Here is a 16,963-nt window from a genome sequence, read left to right on the forward strand (position 1 = left end):
CGAACAAAAAAAAAATTGTAATAGCAACTGCTATCACAAGTACCGGAGTAATATTAATTACGTGTATGTTACAGACAGGCAGACAGACGTTAACGGAAGCGAGTTTATACAGAACTTAAAAATTCATGTTTGTATTATTCAGCTGAATCATGTGTCGGCGCATATCTGTCTGTGTGATATCTTCCAAATAGCATCAGCTTTATCAAATGAATAATAAAATCAAAACAAAACTTTTTCTTATGCACTTTCAATGTTATTTTTATATCCTGAAAAAGGACGAAGGAGTGAGTCAATTTTGTTGTCCAACGAACTGGACCTGTAAAATGGTTCAAAAAATTCGTGTTCGAAATTTGAAGCTGATTGATCAATTCTCTCTAAAGTTCTTGTCGAACATAAAAACAGACAGAAAACTACTTTGGGCTCTAGTAAGGCTAGTTTCACACACATTCGGTTCGTTTCGTTTTCGGCGAATTCCGATAAGTGTGAAACGGTAATTCGATTTGAATTCGGTACCGAATAGAAACCGCATAGAACCGAACGCCCATTTGACTAATAAATTCCATCAGGTTCAAATTCGTTTCTAGCGAAGGGCTACTTTCACACACATTCGGTTCGGCTCGTTTCGTTTTTGGCAAATTCCGATAAGTGTGAAACTGTGATTCGATTGGAATTCGGTTCCTAATAGCAAACGCATAGCACCGAACGCCCCCTCGACACGAATAGGTTTTATTAAGGTACCTAGAATGTATTCTAGGTACATTGGGTTTTATCATAATATTATCATATTGGGTTTTAGCAATATATTTGCTAGAAAACCGGAAATAAAAGCAAAGTCTTTTAAACAAAATCGCTTATTTGTTTTTATTTTAACCTGATATCGTGATTATATGTTTGAATATCTTTAATTACAAAAGCATAATTATGGTCAATTCATTTCTGTCAGTTCACTGGAGCATTTTTTCTCAATGAATAGTTTGCTAAAAAAATATGAAGATAAATTAAAATTCAGGGAGAATTTTTATTTTTCCATGAAAATTACATGATTTTATTAATAGAGAGAAAAGATGAACGTTATGTACTATGTGTCAATATTGAAACAAATTTTAAATTCAAAAAATAATCACTCTGAACGTTCAAAATTAATATAATCAAAAATAAACTATTCAAATAGTTCACAATTTTCAATTATATTGAAAATTTTGTTGTTCAAGAAATCACATCTTACTATTTGAACACCAGCTTTTATATTTTATTACCAACATGAATATTGTAAAAATCCAAACATTGCTGTGTTTGAGAAGAAAATACCTAATTAGAACCGTACGAATTAAAACCTGATATGTATGAAAGCCTCATTCGTTTTTGGCAACGAACCGAATGAAACGGAATGTGTGTGAAGCTTAGCCTTAGTCAAAAGTGAGAACTTCGCTAACGCTCGTTCAATTATTGCAATTTTCAACATCTGATAATACCGCAGTGTTTTAAACATCAGTTGAAGACTTTTCATTTATATTTTAATTGGCTGCACAATATTGAGGCTTTTACAGTGTATTTGAGTATATACAAGCCCTTGCACCTCTACGTCTATTTTTAGAGAGTTGAGTGTAAGAAAGGTCCGGCTGTGCCCTATCTTCGCCCTCCTTGGTCAAAATGAAGCCAGCTATTCTATTCTATTTTTAACAAATAAATAATAACTGATGTTTTCAACATCAGTTGATAACTTTTCATATATTCTAACTGGAGGCAGAATATTGAGGTTTTTACAGTGTATTTAAATTGTACCTATAATTGGCCCATATATCGAGATTTACTTTCATCAACATTGGTAGAATGAAAGCATTGATGTTATTAATTAGGAATGCTGACAGATTCAAGTGAATCTCACTGTACTCAATCAGAAACTATGAGCCTACCAACTTCTTATCTCTATTCTTTCATAGACTGCGCATGCGTTCAATTTACCAAATTGATTTCAATTGATGACAGAAGCTTAGTTGATGTGCAGCATGATTCGTAGCAGTTACGTTAGCCGTGAAGTGAAATTTTTTATTAGGTACTACAATATTCTATCGTCAGCTGAATCGAAAGTCCTAGACAGGATATAGATAGCAAGATCGCTCAGAATATCTTCGATTGATAGGAATATCCCATTCAATGTTATATTATTTTGTATGTACTGAGAGATATTTTAGCCTGTGAGACCTTTTGTTTTTTGGAACTATAAACAATTTTAAAGAAAACAATGGTTGGACTGAAATGTCTCATGTTGTGTTTAACGTTTTCGTTGGTGTCTTCGTTTTCAAGAAGCAAACAGGTGCCTCCAACAGCTCGTGTCGACGAGGGTCGGAATGTCGGTTACCCGTCGATTCTCACAGACTTCATTCTAGCAAACAAACTAGAGGAAGGAAGAAAAAACTGTTCTGTTCAGGGCATAAAAGCAAAAGTTAAAAGCTATTCGGGATTTTTCAGAGTTCGGTCTGACAAACAAATGGAATCGAACATGTTTTTCTGGTATTTCCCTGCAGAAACAAAGCCCGAATCTGCTCCAGTAGTTTTGTGGCTGCAAGGTGGGCCTGGTGCTTCGTCATTGTTTGGACTGTTTCAAGAGATTGGTCCCTTTTCGGCGAGAAATAAGGGATTGAAGATGAGGGAATATTATTGGTCGAAATCTGTTCATCTTCTATTCTTGGATAACCCAGTGGGAGCCGGCTTCAGCTTCACCACTGCAGAGGTTGGCTATGCGAGGAACCAATCGGATGTGGCCAGAGACGCACACAACGCACTCTTACAATTCTTCACCTTATTTCCGGATCTGCAGGCACGTGATTTCTTCATTAGTGGCGAATCTTATGCTGGTAAGTTTGTGCCCGCTATTGCAATGAAAATCGACAAAAGCAAACAGGGCCTGAAGATAAATCTAAAAGGTATAACAATTGGTAACGGATTTTGTGATCCTGTGAACATGATGCAGTACAGCGATTATCTGTATCAGATCGGTCTTCTTGACATCAAGGGCAAAAATACATTCAGTGATCGAGAAAAAGAAATTACTGATTTAATAAAAAAGAATAGCTATACTGAAGCATACAACAAGTTCAACACAATTCTGAATGGAGATGGTTTGAGTAAAACACTTTTCACCAATTTAACACATTCTGTTAACTACTTTGACTACAGAAACTTCACAAGCGATAGTACACAAGACAATTATTTGATTAAGTACATTGACAGTGACGTCGCTAGGCGATTCATTCATGTAGGCGATAAAACTTTCAATTTGGTGAATATCAAAGTAGAACAATATCTTCAAAATGATTTTATGAAATCTGTGAGGCCTGATATTGAGTATTTATTGTCAAAATACAAAGTGCTAATTTATAATGGCCAGTTTGATATAATAGTCGCTTATCCACTAACCGAAAATTTTGTGAGAAATTTACAATGGAGTGGAGCCGCTCAGTTCAAAGCCGCCGAAAGGCGACCATTGCTATTTGGAGGAGAAATTGCTGGCTATTATAAAAATGTGAAAAATTTGTACCAAGTGATGGTGAGGAATGCTGGTCACATGGTTCCCATGGATCAACCTCGCAATGCGTTGAACCTTATTACACGATTTGTATTTGGTAAACCAATATCAGATTAATAATGGGTTGGAGCTTGATAACAGATTACATGTTAGAAACCATTCAATTCTAGAACATTAGCCTCATTTCTCCTTATACTTTCCTTTATTATATTATAGATTATTCTCAGAGTCTTATTGAATGATAGGAAATGAAATTTAATCATGAATACATTTCCAACTATTATTCTATTTACGCTGGAATTCCTGAGAATTTCAATATAAGTTAATATATCATATTATGATGATAATGCAAATTAAATAATCTAAATTGATTTGCAGTGAGTTGATTTTTAGTTGAAAATGTGCTATTAACAGCGAAGATTTACAAATAAAATTATTATATACCGTACATTTTTAAAGTTCACTGTAATTATAAGTTATTTTGAAGGAAGTATAATTTATTTTTGTAGGAACTTATATATGTAGGAACATATAATATGAGTAGATTTTTTTTAGATTGGTAAAAATAATTTAAATAAGAAATTTGACCAACTACGCTGTAATAAAATTCTTCTATTTTGAATTCAATTTCCGGATAAATCATAACTAAGGACTATAAAAGAGTTTTTTTTTTAGAAATGCTTGAAACCATCTTCTTAACTTATGCTTATCATGTCAACTGAACATTCAAGTAATCAAGACATTGTCGTGAATATAGAAAATACTTTTGATTCTCATAGAATTTGACAGAATGCTGTAGTGTTCTATTATTGTTAATAAATTATTGTTCAATCAACTGGATTGAATAACCGAATTGAATTTCATGTTTTATTAAAAGGTACCGTCTATCACTATTATTACTTCAACTATTATAGGAAAGAATTATTGTCTTCTTTACCTAGATATTTAATTTCATTTGTTGGGATCATTTCATTTCATTTTTTTCAGCTTGATTAAACTTATTTCAGTATCCGAAGAAAATAGCTACTGTAGTCTGGGCTTCTTGTCGTTAATTTCTCATCGACAAATGGTATTTCCTAAAGGCCCCATTACAAAGTCATATATTGATCGTTTATATTTTTAGTAAATTATTAGTTTATATTGAAAGTCAATAATAATTATTGACGTCAATTAAAAATTTGATTCTCTATCAGACCCTTTTCAAGACTGTGAAATATTTCATATACCATAAACGATCAAATATCTATCACTAAGTGAGGTCCACGTTATAATGGCAGTGGAGAAAGATAGGAGAACAGTGTTGCCGATTGGAGTTTATTGTTTCAAGTAACTTAACATGATGTGTTGTCAGCCTTGTCACTGCCTTCTATAGAGGTTAGCTGATACTGGTATATATGATTTAATATTTATTCTTGTTTAAAATAATCAATTATATTTTCATAATTGAAATTGAATTTTTTGTTGTTTAATTAATATTTCTAAATTGTTGAAAACCGATCTGGCAACGTTGCAGAACTAGAAAATGATAGCGCTGTCTGCTTTTTCGATAACTTAGCAACACCAATGCTAATGAAATACTGCCATTTTAACGTAGACCTCGCTATAGATATCGTATAATTAATGCTTGTCCATATGACAGTGAAATGGGACCCTAAGGCCCGGTACCACAAATCCCGGTTAAATTTTAATCATGGTTACTTTCACGAGAACCAATCAGAGAAGGTTTTTTGAAAAGACGGCTTATATTAATCACGATTAAAAATTAACCAGCTTTTGTGCAACCGGCACTAAGCCACGAAAAAAAAATCGACCGATTCATATAATAATAAAATACGTTGTCACAATGAATGTGGCACGGACTTATTGTAACAATATTATAAACAATTCGTTCGTGATTGACGATGATTAATTTTGTCACTACAAGGTGAAGAATTGTTATTATTTTTTGAGAAAAGCTTTCAACAATCATATTCATTCAGAATTAGGATTGTGTTTAGGCAACATACATTATTATTTGAGCGGTAGATGATCAGAGAATTCATTACTAATTTCTTTGATAATGCTAATGAGTGTTATCAAAAGATCAAGGGTCACGCTATTGAAACAAATTGACATTACAACTTATGGTCTTCTAAAATAACTAAGTATTATCTTCTGCAACAACGTCAGAGCGGCCTTTGTCTAGGCAGAAACAGTGACAGTGAAAATATAATTCCCATTTGTCTCAACGGTATTATTCATACACAATCGACCAGTCTGAGTGGGAATAGTCCAATTAGAACTCGTGAGAATTATATTTTCACTGTTCACTGTCACTGATGTGTGCGAATCCAGCTTTAAACAGAGGTTTGAAACAAGCCTAAAACATTGACAACAAAATAGATGCCTCTAATCAGTGAGTTGGTTTGGTTGACTGGCTGTCCGTTGGTTGACCTCCCTTCTGTTTGTGTTTGTGAGGCAAACCTTTAACCATGAACCTTTATCACTTTTCAAACAGAAAGCCACTTTTCAAAAACCAAATAACAGCTTTTCAAATAAAAAGCCTGTATACAGAAGTGAAGATGACATGTCATTATTATACTCGTGTACGATAGATAAATAATTGAACTTTGTGATATAATGGCAAGTTTTCTCTTTGTTTAAATGACTTGAAATCCCCGAGTAGCGCAAACCATTTGCTTACTATGATTACAAGAAAGAAAACATTTTTTTTTTTCTTGTTTAGACAATTATGAAATATTGAAATTAAAAAAAAATACAATTAACTTAAAAGTTAGTGTTCCTTTAACATATTATTCCAACATGAAAACACTTCACTCACATGTGCTACTTTTTGACAAATTAATAAAAACAATACACAAATCTTGAAGTACCCTTTATTTTTTTAAAAACTTTAAAATAGTTCAGCAACTAGTTTCGACCCTAACTTAGGTCATTTTCAAGATTTGTACTTCATGATTTGTATATTGTTTTTATTAATTTATTCCAACATGCATGACTGTAGGAACAACAGAATGAAGTTGATTTTGAATAATCACAAAATGATTTACTATTTTGCGAGCAGTTTTATATCAAAGAAATAATTTCAAAGTTCAATACATAACACATTTTTGTGAAAATGAATTAATAATTAGCATCAGAATTCACATGTATTTTTTTAATAGCACATCAAGTTGCTGGCCTGAGAGCAAACATCATAACCGGATAGAGGAATTTGGGAAAATTGTTCTGTTTCCACTCTTTTATACACTTGAGGTCAGCAGCTTTGAACAAATCTTGCATGACTGAGTATGATCGAGTGACACTTGAGTCTTGTTCGTCGAGTTCGACGCCTCCTTTCGATGTCAGGTTCTCTTTGACCACTATCACTCCGTTCGGTTTCAGGTGGCCACTGCAACACAACATTCATGTTCTGTGAAATCTAACAAAACCGGATTCTTTCAACAAATTTAAAAAATCAATAAATTCGAATTCAAGTTTTTGGGAGCTTATTACTATGATAAGTACTCAGAATAAATACAATATTATAATGAAATCTGCAATGCCTGATTTATAAAAAATTTATTTAGAATTCATGTAACACACATGAGCGAAGATTCATTTGGTTAGTGCATACAAAGCACTAAAACTAAAAAACAAAGATCCAGAAACTTACTGAATACATTGAATAAGTGAAACATGTGAATTGATGGATGATGGATGGATGTGAATTGATTAGATGAAGAAATAATAGTTGGAAATTATTATTTGATACATTTGACAACCTTTATTGTCGTTTAGAATTATAAATTTACTAGCATATAGTAGCTACATATAATGATTAATTCCATCTCCTTGCAGGCATTAAATTAAACCTCGGTTAAATGACGTGATGTAACGGAACCAATTCCATGATAAATAATGAACGAAGCAGATGACTATGTGATGACGTCATTTAACCACAGTTAAATTTAATTTACTACGAGCAACAAGCAACCCGGCCCATGTTTATCATATATTTGGCCGAAAGGATACCTTTCCATTCTTAAATTTTAATACCTTTTAATACAGAAGCCTCCGGCAATTAAGAGGATGCAGAGCTCGATTTTCTGTCTGGGGAAATATTTTTGTCAATAGCGAGACTCAATTCAAACTGTCATCATTGATCTGATTTATAATAACTTCTGACGGTTTGAAATGTATCTCTAGCATTTATTAATTTCCCAGCAACTCAAATATTTCAAAAGTTGTTTTCTCGATCAGTTATTAGACATATGTTAATATCAACCTTGGAGCAAAAGCATGCATTGTTTTATTGGTTTCAAATTGTAAAGAGAAAATAGGAGAATAGTAGAATCGAATGATACTTTTTAGAACAAGCTAATCGATTTGAATTTCAGCTACCATAGTGGAGAACTAACTGTATTAGACATCAATCAAATACTTACACACAATTTTTGAAAAACTTTATTAAATCGCTCTCTGGGAGATGACCGAGGACCCACTGACACCAGATAACGTCATATTTGTGTGCAAACTCCAAGTTTTGTAGTCCTGATAAGAGATTGAAACATTTCAATGAGATAATTATTTTGGATAGTAAATAGAAAAATATTTCGGTGATTCAATAAGTAAAAGTTATTCATATGCTACAATCTACCATTATTATCATTTTTTAAGCTGCAGTATTGATAACAGCTCTTTTCAAATGTTTTATCAGCTTAAATATTATATTCAAATGAGAATTAAAATTTATATCACAAGAAAAAATCAATGAATTTGAAACTCTCACACCCGGTTACACAAAAGTTTGTTAACTTCTAACTCCAATTAAATGTCACGAGAACCAATCAGAGGAGCCTTCTTCTCAGAAAAACCTTTTCTGATTGGTTCCCGTGCAATTCAATCATGATTAAAATTCAACAGGATTTTGTGCAACTGGGCCCTAGTCTATAATCCTGGGGTGCATCATGAAATTTAATTTGTAGCTCTGAATTGTAAGTGCTATAAGCTTAGTATTCTAAATAATGAATTGCTGTATTTAAAATCCAATAATTAAATGAGTCAAATTTTCTCCTCAATAAGGTGAGCAAGATCAAAAATTGATACTACCTAAGAATAAGTAGAGCAAAAATTAATTTCAGAATACCAACCTGTATTGAAAAATTCACCAACGTTTTCATGAGTACCGATGGATTTTTCGGCTTCTTGAATGAATTTTTGATCTTGCTCAACGAGGTCAACTTTATCGAAGAACTTGACTAGTAGATTTTTAGTTATACGTCCGATGCCTGCACCACAGTCTAGTGCGCGTTCTCGCTCCAACGATGCTTCAGCCTGAAATAAATTTACATGACAATCAATATAGATGTTTGTTTTTTAAAGCTAAACCACGCATTGTTAATATAATAATATGATCGTTGACTTATTAAAATTTTAGAAATTCAGAATCAGTCCAATTCAAACAATATTTAATGGTTTTGATTGGTAAAGACAGAAAAACTACTAAACTAGACTAAAAACTAAATACTAGAGGAAGAGTACATAAATTCATAGACAAATAGTCTCCGTTGGATGGGTCATGTAGAAAAGATGGAAAGTATACGACTGCCAATAATTGACCATCACCTATTTGACACCTATTTGCTGAGAAAGTTGACAGTTTGTGAGCAAACACTACTTGCTAAAATCAACCGAACGAAAATAGTCCGATGGAAATTGGAACATGGATTCAACGTTGCCACCGAATAAGAGTTGATCATCGTAGGTTGTCCACAGCTGAGAAGGGGATTCTCTCAGAACGAGAATTATTCAATTAATACCAATGTACCTAGAATACAGGCACATTGATTTAAACTTTTTTAATACAATTGACGAATTGGCGTCTATGGGGACAAGGCGGTGAGGAGGGACTGATCTGTTCCAATTTTCATCGGACTATTTTCGTGCGGTTGACTATAGTGGTGTATCATGACCTATGTACTGCTTCTGTGGAGTCCCTGCTCCTGTATGATGTATTTAGACTGCACGAGAGAGAGTAGTCCGTAAAATTAGGCTATGATCACATTAGATGCACAATTGAGCAATTTATTGGATTGTGCCCGCGTGCAACAAATTCAGGAAAGAGCCATAGAAACAAGTTGTGACTTGTATTTCGCTGCTCACAATGGAGTGCACCCTTGCTTGCAAACTTGTATGCGATGTGATCATAGCCTTAGCCTCAGTGGCTACCTGGATCATTGCATATTAACTTATTCTTACTTCATACTTCTCCCCTTAGTCATGACCTCAGCACAAAATAGGTACAGAATGGAAACTGTCAATAAAACGCCAATCTAACCAATGCTTTTTAAATGGCGCAAATACTAGACACGTCACGTGACCTTGGGAAGTTCCAATCCTGGTCTTCTGATTGGCTCGTAGCAGTGAACGAGATCAATTGATCCGGATCATTAAAGTGATCCGAACCTACCATCAATACTATTACAATGCGGCGCTTCCTAACAAGATGGCGGATTTTTGCGACAGGGTACTAGCCAAGTTTCCATACTGTATGTATACTGTGACCTCAGATGCTGTTCGCAGCTTGGTTGGAACCGTGCTGGGAGCAATGGAGGATCATCACTCTGTGGCATTGACTCTGTGCAACCTGACACAAAGGCTTTTGATTGTGTCTCTCACTGCATATTGCTGGATAAACTTGAGAGATATGGAGTCTGTGATGTGGTCCTCAGTATACTGAAGAATTACTTGAATTGTCGGAAGCAGGTGGTGCCCATCGGTGGTGCTGTGTCTGATGCTCAGGATGTGTGCTGCGGCGTGCCTCAGGGTTCCATCCTCGGGCCTCTCCTGTTCCTCCTGATTTTTATCAATGACCTCAGGCTGGAAGGAAATGCCATCCTTTTTGCAGACGACACAACTCTGGTGGCCAGGAAAAATAACGTTAATGCAGCAATCCAGGAGTCTGCCCAGCTGTTAGAGGCTGCCAGTGTTTGGTTTCAGGTGAACAGCCTGTCATTGAATGAGAGGAAGACTCAGCATCTCCTCAGCACTCTGCAGCGGAATCCGCCAACCTTTGGGGATTGTAATGTGAAGCTGCTTGGGTTCATGATGAATGCCACACTGACATGGGAGCCACATATTGACATGATATGTAATAGACTGTCAAGAGTAACCTATCTAATGCGTGTGCTGAGAAGTCATGTTTCCCAGGAGTACCTTGTAACAGCATACCACGGTCTCTTCCACAGCCATATTAACTGTGGTATTGTGCTGTGTGGTTATGCAGGTGGCTGCAGAAGGATTTTGCTCCTGCAGAAAAAGGTTCTCCGGGTCATCACTGCTTCTCATCGCCTTGAACATTGTGCGCCAATCTTCAGGAGACTGAAGATTATGACAGTCAACAGTCAGTATCTGTTCAGCTCCATGTCACTGTTGAGAAGAGGACAGCACACCTATCTTCAAAGAGGACAGGTGCATGAACACAACACAATACAGCGGGCTGACATTGATCCACCTCATGCAAGACTCACACGGTCACACAATAGTTTTCCTGTCAGTGCGCTAAAAATATTCAACAGGATGCCAGTGAGTATCCGTGTGCAGGAAGTGAAGATATTTGAGAGCCGTTTTACTCCCTGAATGAGGAGGCAATACAGAGTTTTTTAAATTCACTTTAACTGCCACCCATCTCGATCTTATGTTTCAAAGTTTGATCTAATGGTGCAATCTATCCAGCAAGTGCTGGTCATGGATGGAGAAAACTGAATTACTGACCAGAGGTCTTGATTGACTGTGTCTGGAAGTGAACCTGACTTGATCTTTGTCATACGATTGACATGTAATTTATGCCAGAACAACACTTATTAACGTTTGTTCACAACAAACAATGTAAAACAATTAAGAATAGATCATTTTGTACGTTTTTCAAGGCCCGCAAGTAAAAGCATCACAGGTTGAGATGGTGTATTTGTTGGCCTCAAAGTATTCTTGCATAGCGTATAATGGTGACTCCACTGACCATATCTTAGTTCATGTCCTGAAGCAGCCGATGCCCAGGCTCCTCACTCCATCAGGTAGAGCGTTGTACATTTTCAGGGCTAGCACCGGAAACAATCCCTCTTTTTGCTCAGCCTTTAGAATGTAACGTCTAATTTCACTCTTCCTCTCGTGTTATAGGAGTGTTTATCAGCTCTTCTTGTCAGCAAGTGATGGTTATCTCTTGCATACAAGGAGAGCAAGATGTATTGACTAAACACAGTGATTATTACCTGCATGACAAAGATGGGTCGACAGTGATCCAGGTAACCTGCTGAGTCCAATATCCTGAGTGCTTTTCTCTGGAGGAATAATATATCTTTACAGGCAGGTAGCAGGTGCATGCTTGCTGCTGTCCTATAACCTGGCTTGTTGGTATTTGAACGAGACGTGTAGCTCAACACGTCTCGACACGACACGTCTCGTCTAGAACCCCCTTCACTCAGGTCGGCCAATGCAAGAGACATTGAGTCACCTGCCTTAAAGGAGCCGTGGGGAAAAACCCTGTTACGAGACTTAAGTTCAGATGCTGAGACGGTATGCAATAGTTTTGTGTAAATTTTTCAAAGAGTATAATCAAATTGAATGCACTTATGTGCAAGTGCACGTGAGATCATGCATGACCAAACGTGCACTTGCACATATACTCATTCAATGTGATCACTTCGTAAGACTTAGGCTATATGTAGCCTACCGTACACAATCATAACAATATAAAATTCACTCACCTTGAAGAGATCTTTTAAGAATTTTTCAGAACCTTCTATATCAGCTTTTGTAATGTATCCGAAGCCAACTAGCATGCCATCAACAGTTGCCGGGATCTGGGACCAATAATTAGCAGCCACTTCATAATTTATTTTTTCATCAAAAGTTTCGTCAGCAATCATCTTAATTGATTTGAAAAAAGTATTTCATAATTCAATGCTCTATAAATTTATGTAGAAATAAGCATTAATAGCAGGAGGGTGTTCTAGTAAATAATGATAATATACAAGACGTTTTACGTTGTTACTTCATTCATAACATAACCTACAAAAACAAACAAAAAGCAAATAAACATATAATAATGCCTCCACACCCTTGCCAAGTGCGTACAAATGACGACAAACGCGAGAGTAGATGACTAATGTAAGGTTCACGTCACGCTGCCAGGACTTGAGTCTCCTCTTAAACTCTCTGTCACTCAAATGACGCACAGTTGGAGGTTGCATGTTGAACATTTTAATAATGATATTAGGATCAAGGTAAATAGAAGAAGTATTTTTCATCTAGATACCGTGATTGGGATAACAGTTCTGAGTCTTAAATCATGAGATTCGTCACATTGCAGTGTGGATGACATGGCCAACATAGCTATGCTTGCCAGATTGGCAAGAGTGTGGAGAAGGTGTTTATGAATACTTGAAAGAGTGAAGAGCCGGCATACGCGTAGTGTACCGTTGATTACGTAAGTTACACTGTGTACCGACCGTTGTAACTTTGAACGGTTACGTCTTTGTTCACAAAAAATAAATAATTTTCTGTTCTCAAAATATTTTTGCTAATCTGCTTTGTGTGGTAAATGTGTGCAAAGTGCAGCATGTGAGTATTTTTAATATAATTTTTTTAAATCACTCTAAACTTGACTTTTTAGAATCTGGTTTTTCGGACAGTTTTTTTCATCAACTAAGTAGGCAACTAACTTCTTATTTCATTAAATTACATGATATATTTCCGTTCTTTTTATATTAAAAATATATAACTTTAGATAATTTTTTATATTCCGGTCTATGTCAAAATTTTTGAACTCAATTATCTTATTTTATTTCATTGATAACCAATGTAAACATGGCAAAAATAACCTCTAACCTCAATTTATTTTTAGGTTAGGTACTCATTAAAACTTTCAACTTTGTTTATTTTATGAATGCCTGTCATTTGTTTACAACAATGCTACTTATGTAGATACGTATGATACTATATGTATCATATTGTCATCTTCATTCATTGAGTTACATACACTTGTTAAATTTATTTTCTTGATAGAGTAGTTTCTTCATCTCACCTATATTTAGTTTTATATTTAGTCACGGTCTCTCAAGTTGATTCCTAGACCAGAAATACAAAATAAAATAGAAACAATTTGGCATTTAGCGTGGAAAAACGTACATTGTGCAGATTAGTTGGACAATTGAGATTGTAGGACATAAAAAATTCGACTTATGATACATCATTTTAAAGGTCTTGAAACAAGCTATAACTTTGTTCGAAACATTTTTCTCAAAAAACGGAAGCGTAAACTTTTATTAGCCAAATGAATTATGAGGTGAAAATTTCCTATTTTTCTGGCTTCGTATGGGAATAACTTTCTGAACAATGAATATACGATGGAATATTATATGACATCAATATTGTAGATCTATCCTTCCTGAAAAGAATCAGATATATTTCTTGATCTGGAGTCAAGATATACTTGTTTTACGAAACCATTGATGGTTCGAACTTCGTGGGGGGGGGGGTGAAGCGATATAACGATGGGTACTCTTCGGCTCCAGGCTATGTATACTAGCACCCTGCAAAATTCAGCTTTCCCCTAATTTGTTGCGCATAAATGTCTTAATTGACTGAGCTTTGAGAGCACCAGTGATAATTTATATCGAGTGACAGTATATTTTATTCAAATTATCTAAATCCCTCAAATGGCTAATAGCTAGAGGGATTTCAATATATAAGTATACTGTTTTTATTAAAATTGTATTTTGAAATATAATTGATAAATTAAAGTTATTAGTTGGTTAATCAGTTTAGTATATAATATTGTATAACGTATTCAAGTTTTATTCTCTATAGGCTAAAGCATCAATATGTTATTCATTTGCAATTGAAATTCTGTTATATTGATAGTACTGGTGCACTCAATGTAAGATTAGTGCCACCTGCCCAAAACTGAAGTCCATATATGGGTACGTAACGGCACAATGTGAACATTGGCTATCAGTATTTAGCTTAATCATTTTTGACTCATCTGTAGTCAAGTGTTACTACAAATATTTGGATGCCTTTTTGTAATCTGTTTAAATGTTTAATACTGTTTAAATGTAACTCTAATTTGATCTACACCAAGCAGACTGTAACATTTTGTTAGCAGAGCTATTTTTCACTTTCTATTCTTTTAAATTGATTGAAACCATCATTTTGCTATTTCCTGTTTTTACTGAATATAAATATAAGTTGGAGGAAGATTTTTGTCACCCTGATATACCTGAACTTATCTTGACCTCCACTTCAAATATATAATATGTGGGTGCAGTTGCAGTATTTCGCGGCTTATTCATTTGTTAACAATCACATATTTTTTGGGGCGTTTCCATCGATAGATTAAGCATTCCCAAGGTTTTTGTAATTATTCTGGATCCCTTATGACAGTATAAGTGCTATTCAATATGATATTTGCATTTTTGCGAGTTGTAGCTTATGTAAGATATGCTACATATTGATCATTGCTGTAAAAAAATCAAAACTTCAAAGTAGACTTTTGAATATCTTCATTATTTTTACCAATATTGTATTGTTAGGTCAGTACCACAAAGATACTTTAAAACTTTGTCTTAGGCCAGGCTACCATAGTCTGCTCCATAAGTAAAGATCTGCCTCCAGTCAGCCGAACTGAAAGCTGATCTCTCACGTGTGAACCAAACCATCACACCAAAATAGAAATAGCCCACAATAAAATATTACATATTACCTTAATATGAAGTTTGATATTATGGGCTCTAGCTGTTGCTCTCATGGTTTGATTTGGACTACACGTGATTGGCTTTCAGTTTGGCTGACTCAGTTAGGCTGGAGGCAGATTCCTACATACCTAATATGCAAAAGCTAGTGTCAGTTTGATATTTTTGCATTTTTCTCAAAATTATTAGCACATCAGGACACCAGGCTGGGACTCTTTGAATATCTGAGTGAGTTGCAGGATATTATTTTTTATTGATCTTGTAATAAATAATAGGTACATCAGCTGAGAAACCACTTTATGATTTCCGGACAGTATGTCCTGATGCTATTATTTTTTGGAGTAGCATGTGTCAGTTGAATATTTATGCCTTTCCTTCAAAATCGATATTCTTGAAAATAAAGATGAAAAAATTATAATTTCAGGTTTGGATTCAGCATTGTGCTCATTTCTCAGCAGGCTGAACTGGATTGTCTGGCCACAATAGACTCTGTATTATTATTCTCCATCTAGTTGGCCACACTGTCAATCAGATCAAATAGCTGGTATCATTGAACTTCATATTCAGAATTCTGATTCGGGATCCAGTGGCGCTCAAAATGTCAAACCATTGTAAATGCAGAAGTACAGTTTCCGATTCTATTAGTGCAGACCTGATACGTGAAGTGCGAGCCAGACCTGCTCTTTGGAACTGCAAGGATGAAAATTACAAGAGCAGCGTTGTGACTAGAAAATTGTGGAATGATATTGGGAACATCATAAATAAGACAGGTAAGATTATAATTAAAGAATATAGTACTGTAATAAGAAATTTATCTTTCGAGTATAGAAATTTAGAAACACTTTGTTTAGTTATTAATAATTTTTGTCACTGTTCTTTTTTACTTTAAAGTTGTATTGTATTCAATTGGCCAGTTAAAAGAATAATTGAGCCTTGTAAACACCAGAGAAACGACGACGGTAGTGGGACATTTTTATTAAATGTTGATTAAATGGTTGAAGCTGTCCTGCTCCTGACGTCATCCTAATTGAATTGGATAATTTCAAACAAGGTGGTGTAAAGATGAAATTGGAACAACGAATCACTATTCAAAAAATAACAGAAAACTGGTGCAATGGGAAAGTAATCTAGCTCATGTAATCAGATTCCGTTAGAAATCTCTGTTTCAAACTTTATTGTTGAGACCATTTTCATTTTATTAGTAAAGTGCAATGCTTAGTAAAAACTTTTAATATTGAAAAGATAAATTTTCAAGTATGTAATCTGAAATTTTGAACGATTTATTCCAAGCTACTCTGATTTCGCCTACACCATCATTGGTGTATAGCATTTCATACTCCAAGTTAGTGAATCGTCAATAACAATAATGACAAAATAATAGAGAATTGATAAACTTATTGCCCTGATGATAATTTACCTAGTATCTGAATAAAGTTCAGCTGGCTGAAAATGGATAAATTAATCTTTTGATAAAGTTTTATTGAACTTCAATTTTCAATTTTATGACATTTCTTTCGAAATGATTGTTTATGGAAACCCTTCAATAAGTTGGAGACTGTTGTAGATATAATACTGTAACTTTCAGAATAAGTTGTTGGTAAAATACTCCAACCTTTCAAGTACAACTGAATTTTAACCACTCATAAGGGGGTGACTTAGGGGTTGTAAATCGAATATTTTAAATGTAAATACCCATTGGTATATC

General features: G+C 34.8%; 3 protein-coding genes across 3 annotated transcripts in view; 2 read left to right on the forward strand and 1 right to left on the reverse strand.

The window, feature by feature from the left end:
* Nucleotides 1-1,983: 1,983 nt before the first annotated feature.
* LOC111062435 (venom serine carboxypeptidase-like) lies at nucleotides 1,984-3,754 on the forward strand. The gene has a single exon (XM_022350127.2). The coding sequence runs from the start codon at nucleotides 2,243-2,245 to the stop codon at nucleotides 3,641-3,643; it is 1,401 nt and encodes a 466-aa protein (XP_022205819.2). The 5' UTR covers nucleotides 1,984-2,242; the 3' UTR covers nucleotides 3,644-3,754.
* Nucleotides 3,755-6,667: 2,913 nt separating this feature from the next.
* LOC111062436 (N-terminal Xaa-Pro-Lys N-methyltransferase 1-like) lies at nucleotides 6,668-12,870 on the reverse strand. Its single transcript, XM_039423129.1, has 4 exons — nucleotides 12,271-12,870; nucleotides 8,659-8,842; nucleotides 7,954-8,059; nucleotides 6,668-6,917 (listed from the first exon to the last, which is right to left on the reverse strand). Exons 1-4 carry the CDS (start codon nucleotides 12,430-12,432, stop codon nucleotides 6,695-6,697), a joined length of 675 nt encoding a protein of 224 aa, XP_039279063.1. The 5' UTR covers nucleotides 12,433-12,870; the 3' UTR covers nucleotides 6,668-6,694.
* Nucleotides 12,871-12,989: 119 nt separating this feature from the next.
* The window catches only part of LOC111044217, a 12,279-nt gene continuing 8,305 nt past the window's right edge, over nucleotides 12,990-16,963 (forward strand). The window contains exons 1-2 of the mRNA XM_039422721.1: nucleotides 12,990-13,126; nucleotides 15,826-16,028. Of these exons, the coding sequence (XP_039278655.1) occupies nucleotides 13,107-13,126; nucleotides 15,826-16,028 (223 nt within the window). The 5' untranslated portion in view covers nucleotides 12,990-13,106. The remainder of the gene's footprint in view (nucleotides 13,127-15,825; nucleotides 16,029-16,963) is intronic.

The sequence above is a fragment of the Nilaparvata lugens genome, chromosome 3 (assembly GCF_014356525.2).
Source record: "Nilaparvata lugens isolate BPH chromosome 3, ASM1435652v1, whole genome shotgun sequence".
Taxonomy (NCBI): domain Eukaryota; kingdom Metazoa; phylum Arthropoda; class Insecta; order Hemiptera; family Delphacidae; genus Nilaparvata; species Nilaparvata lugens.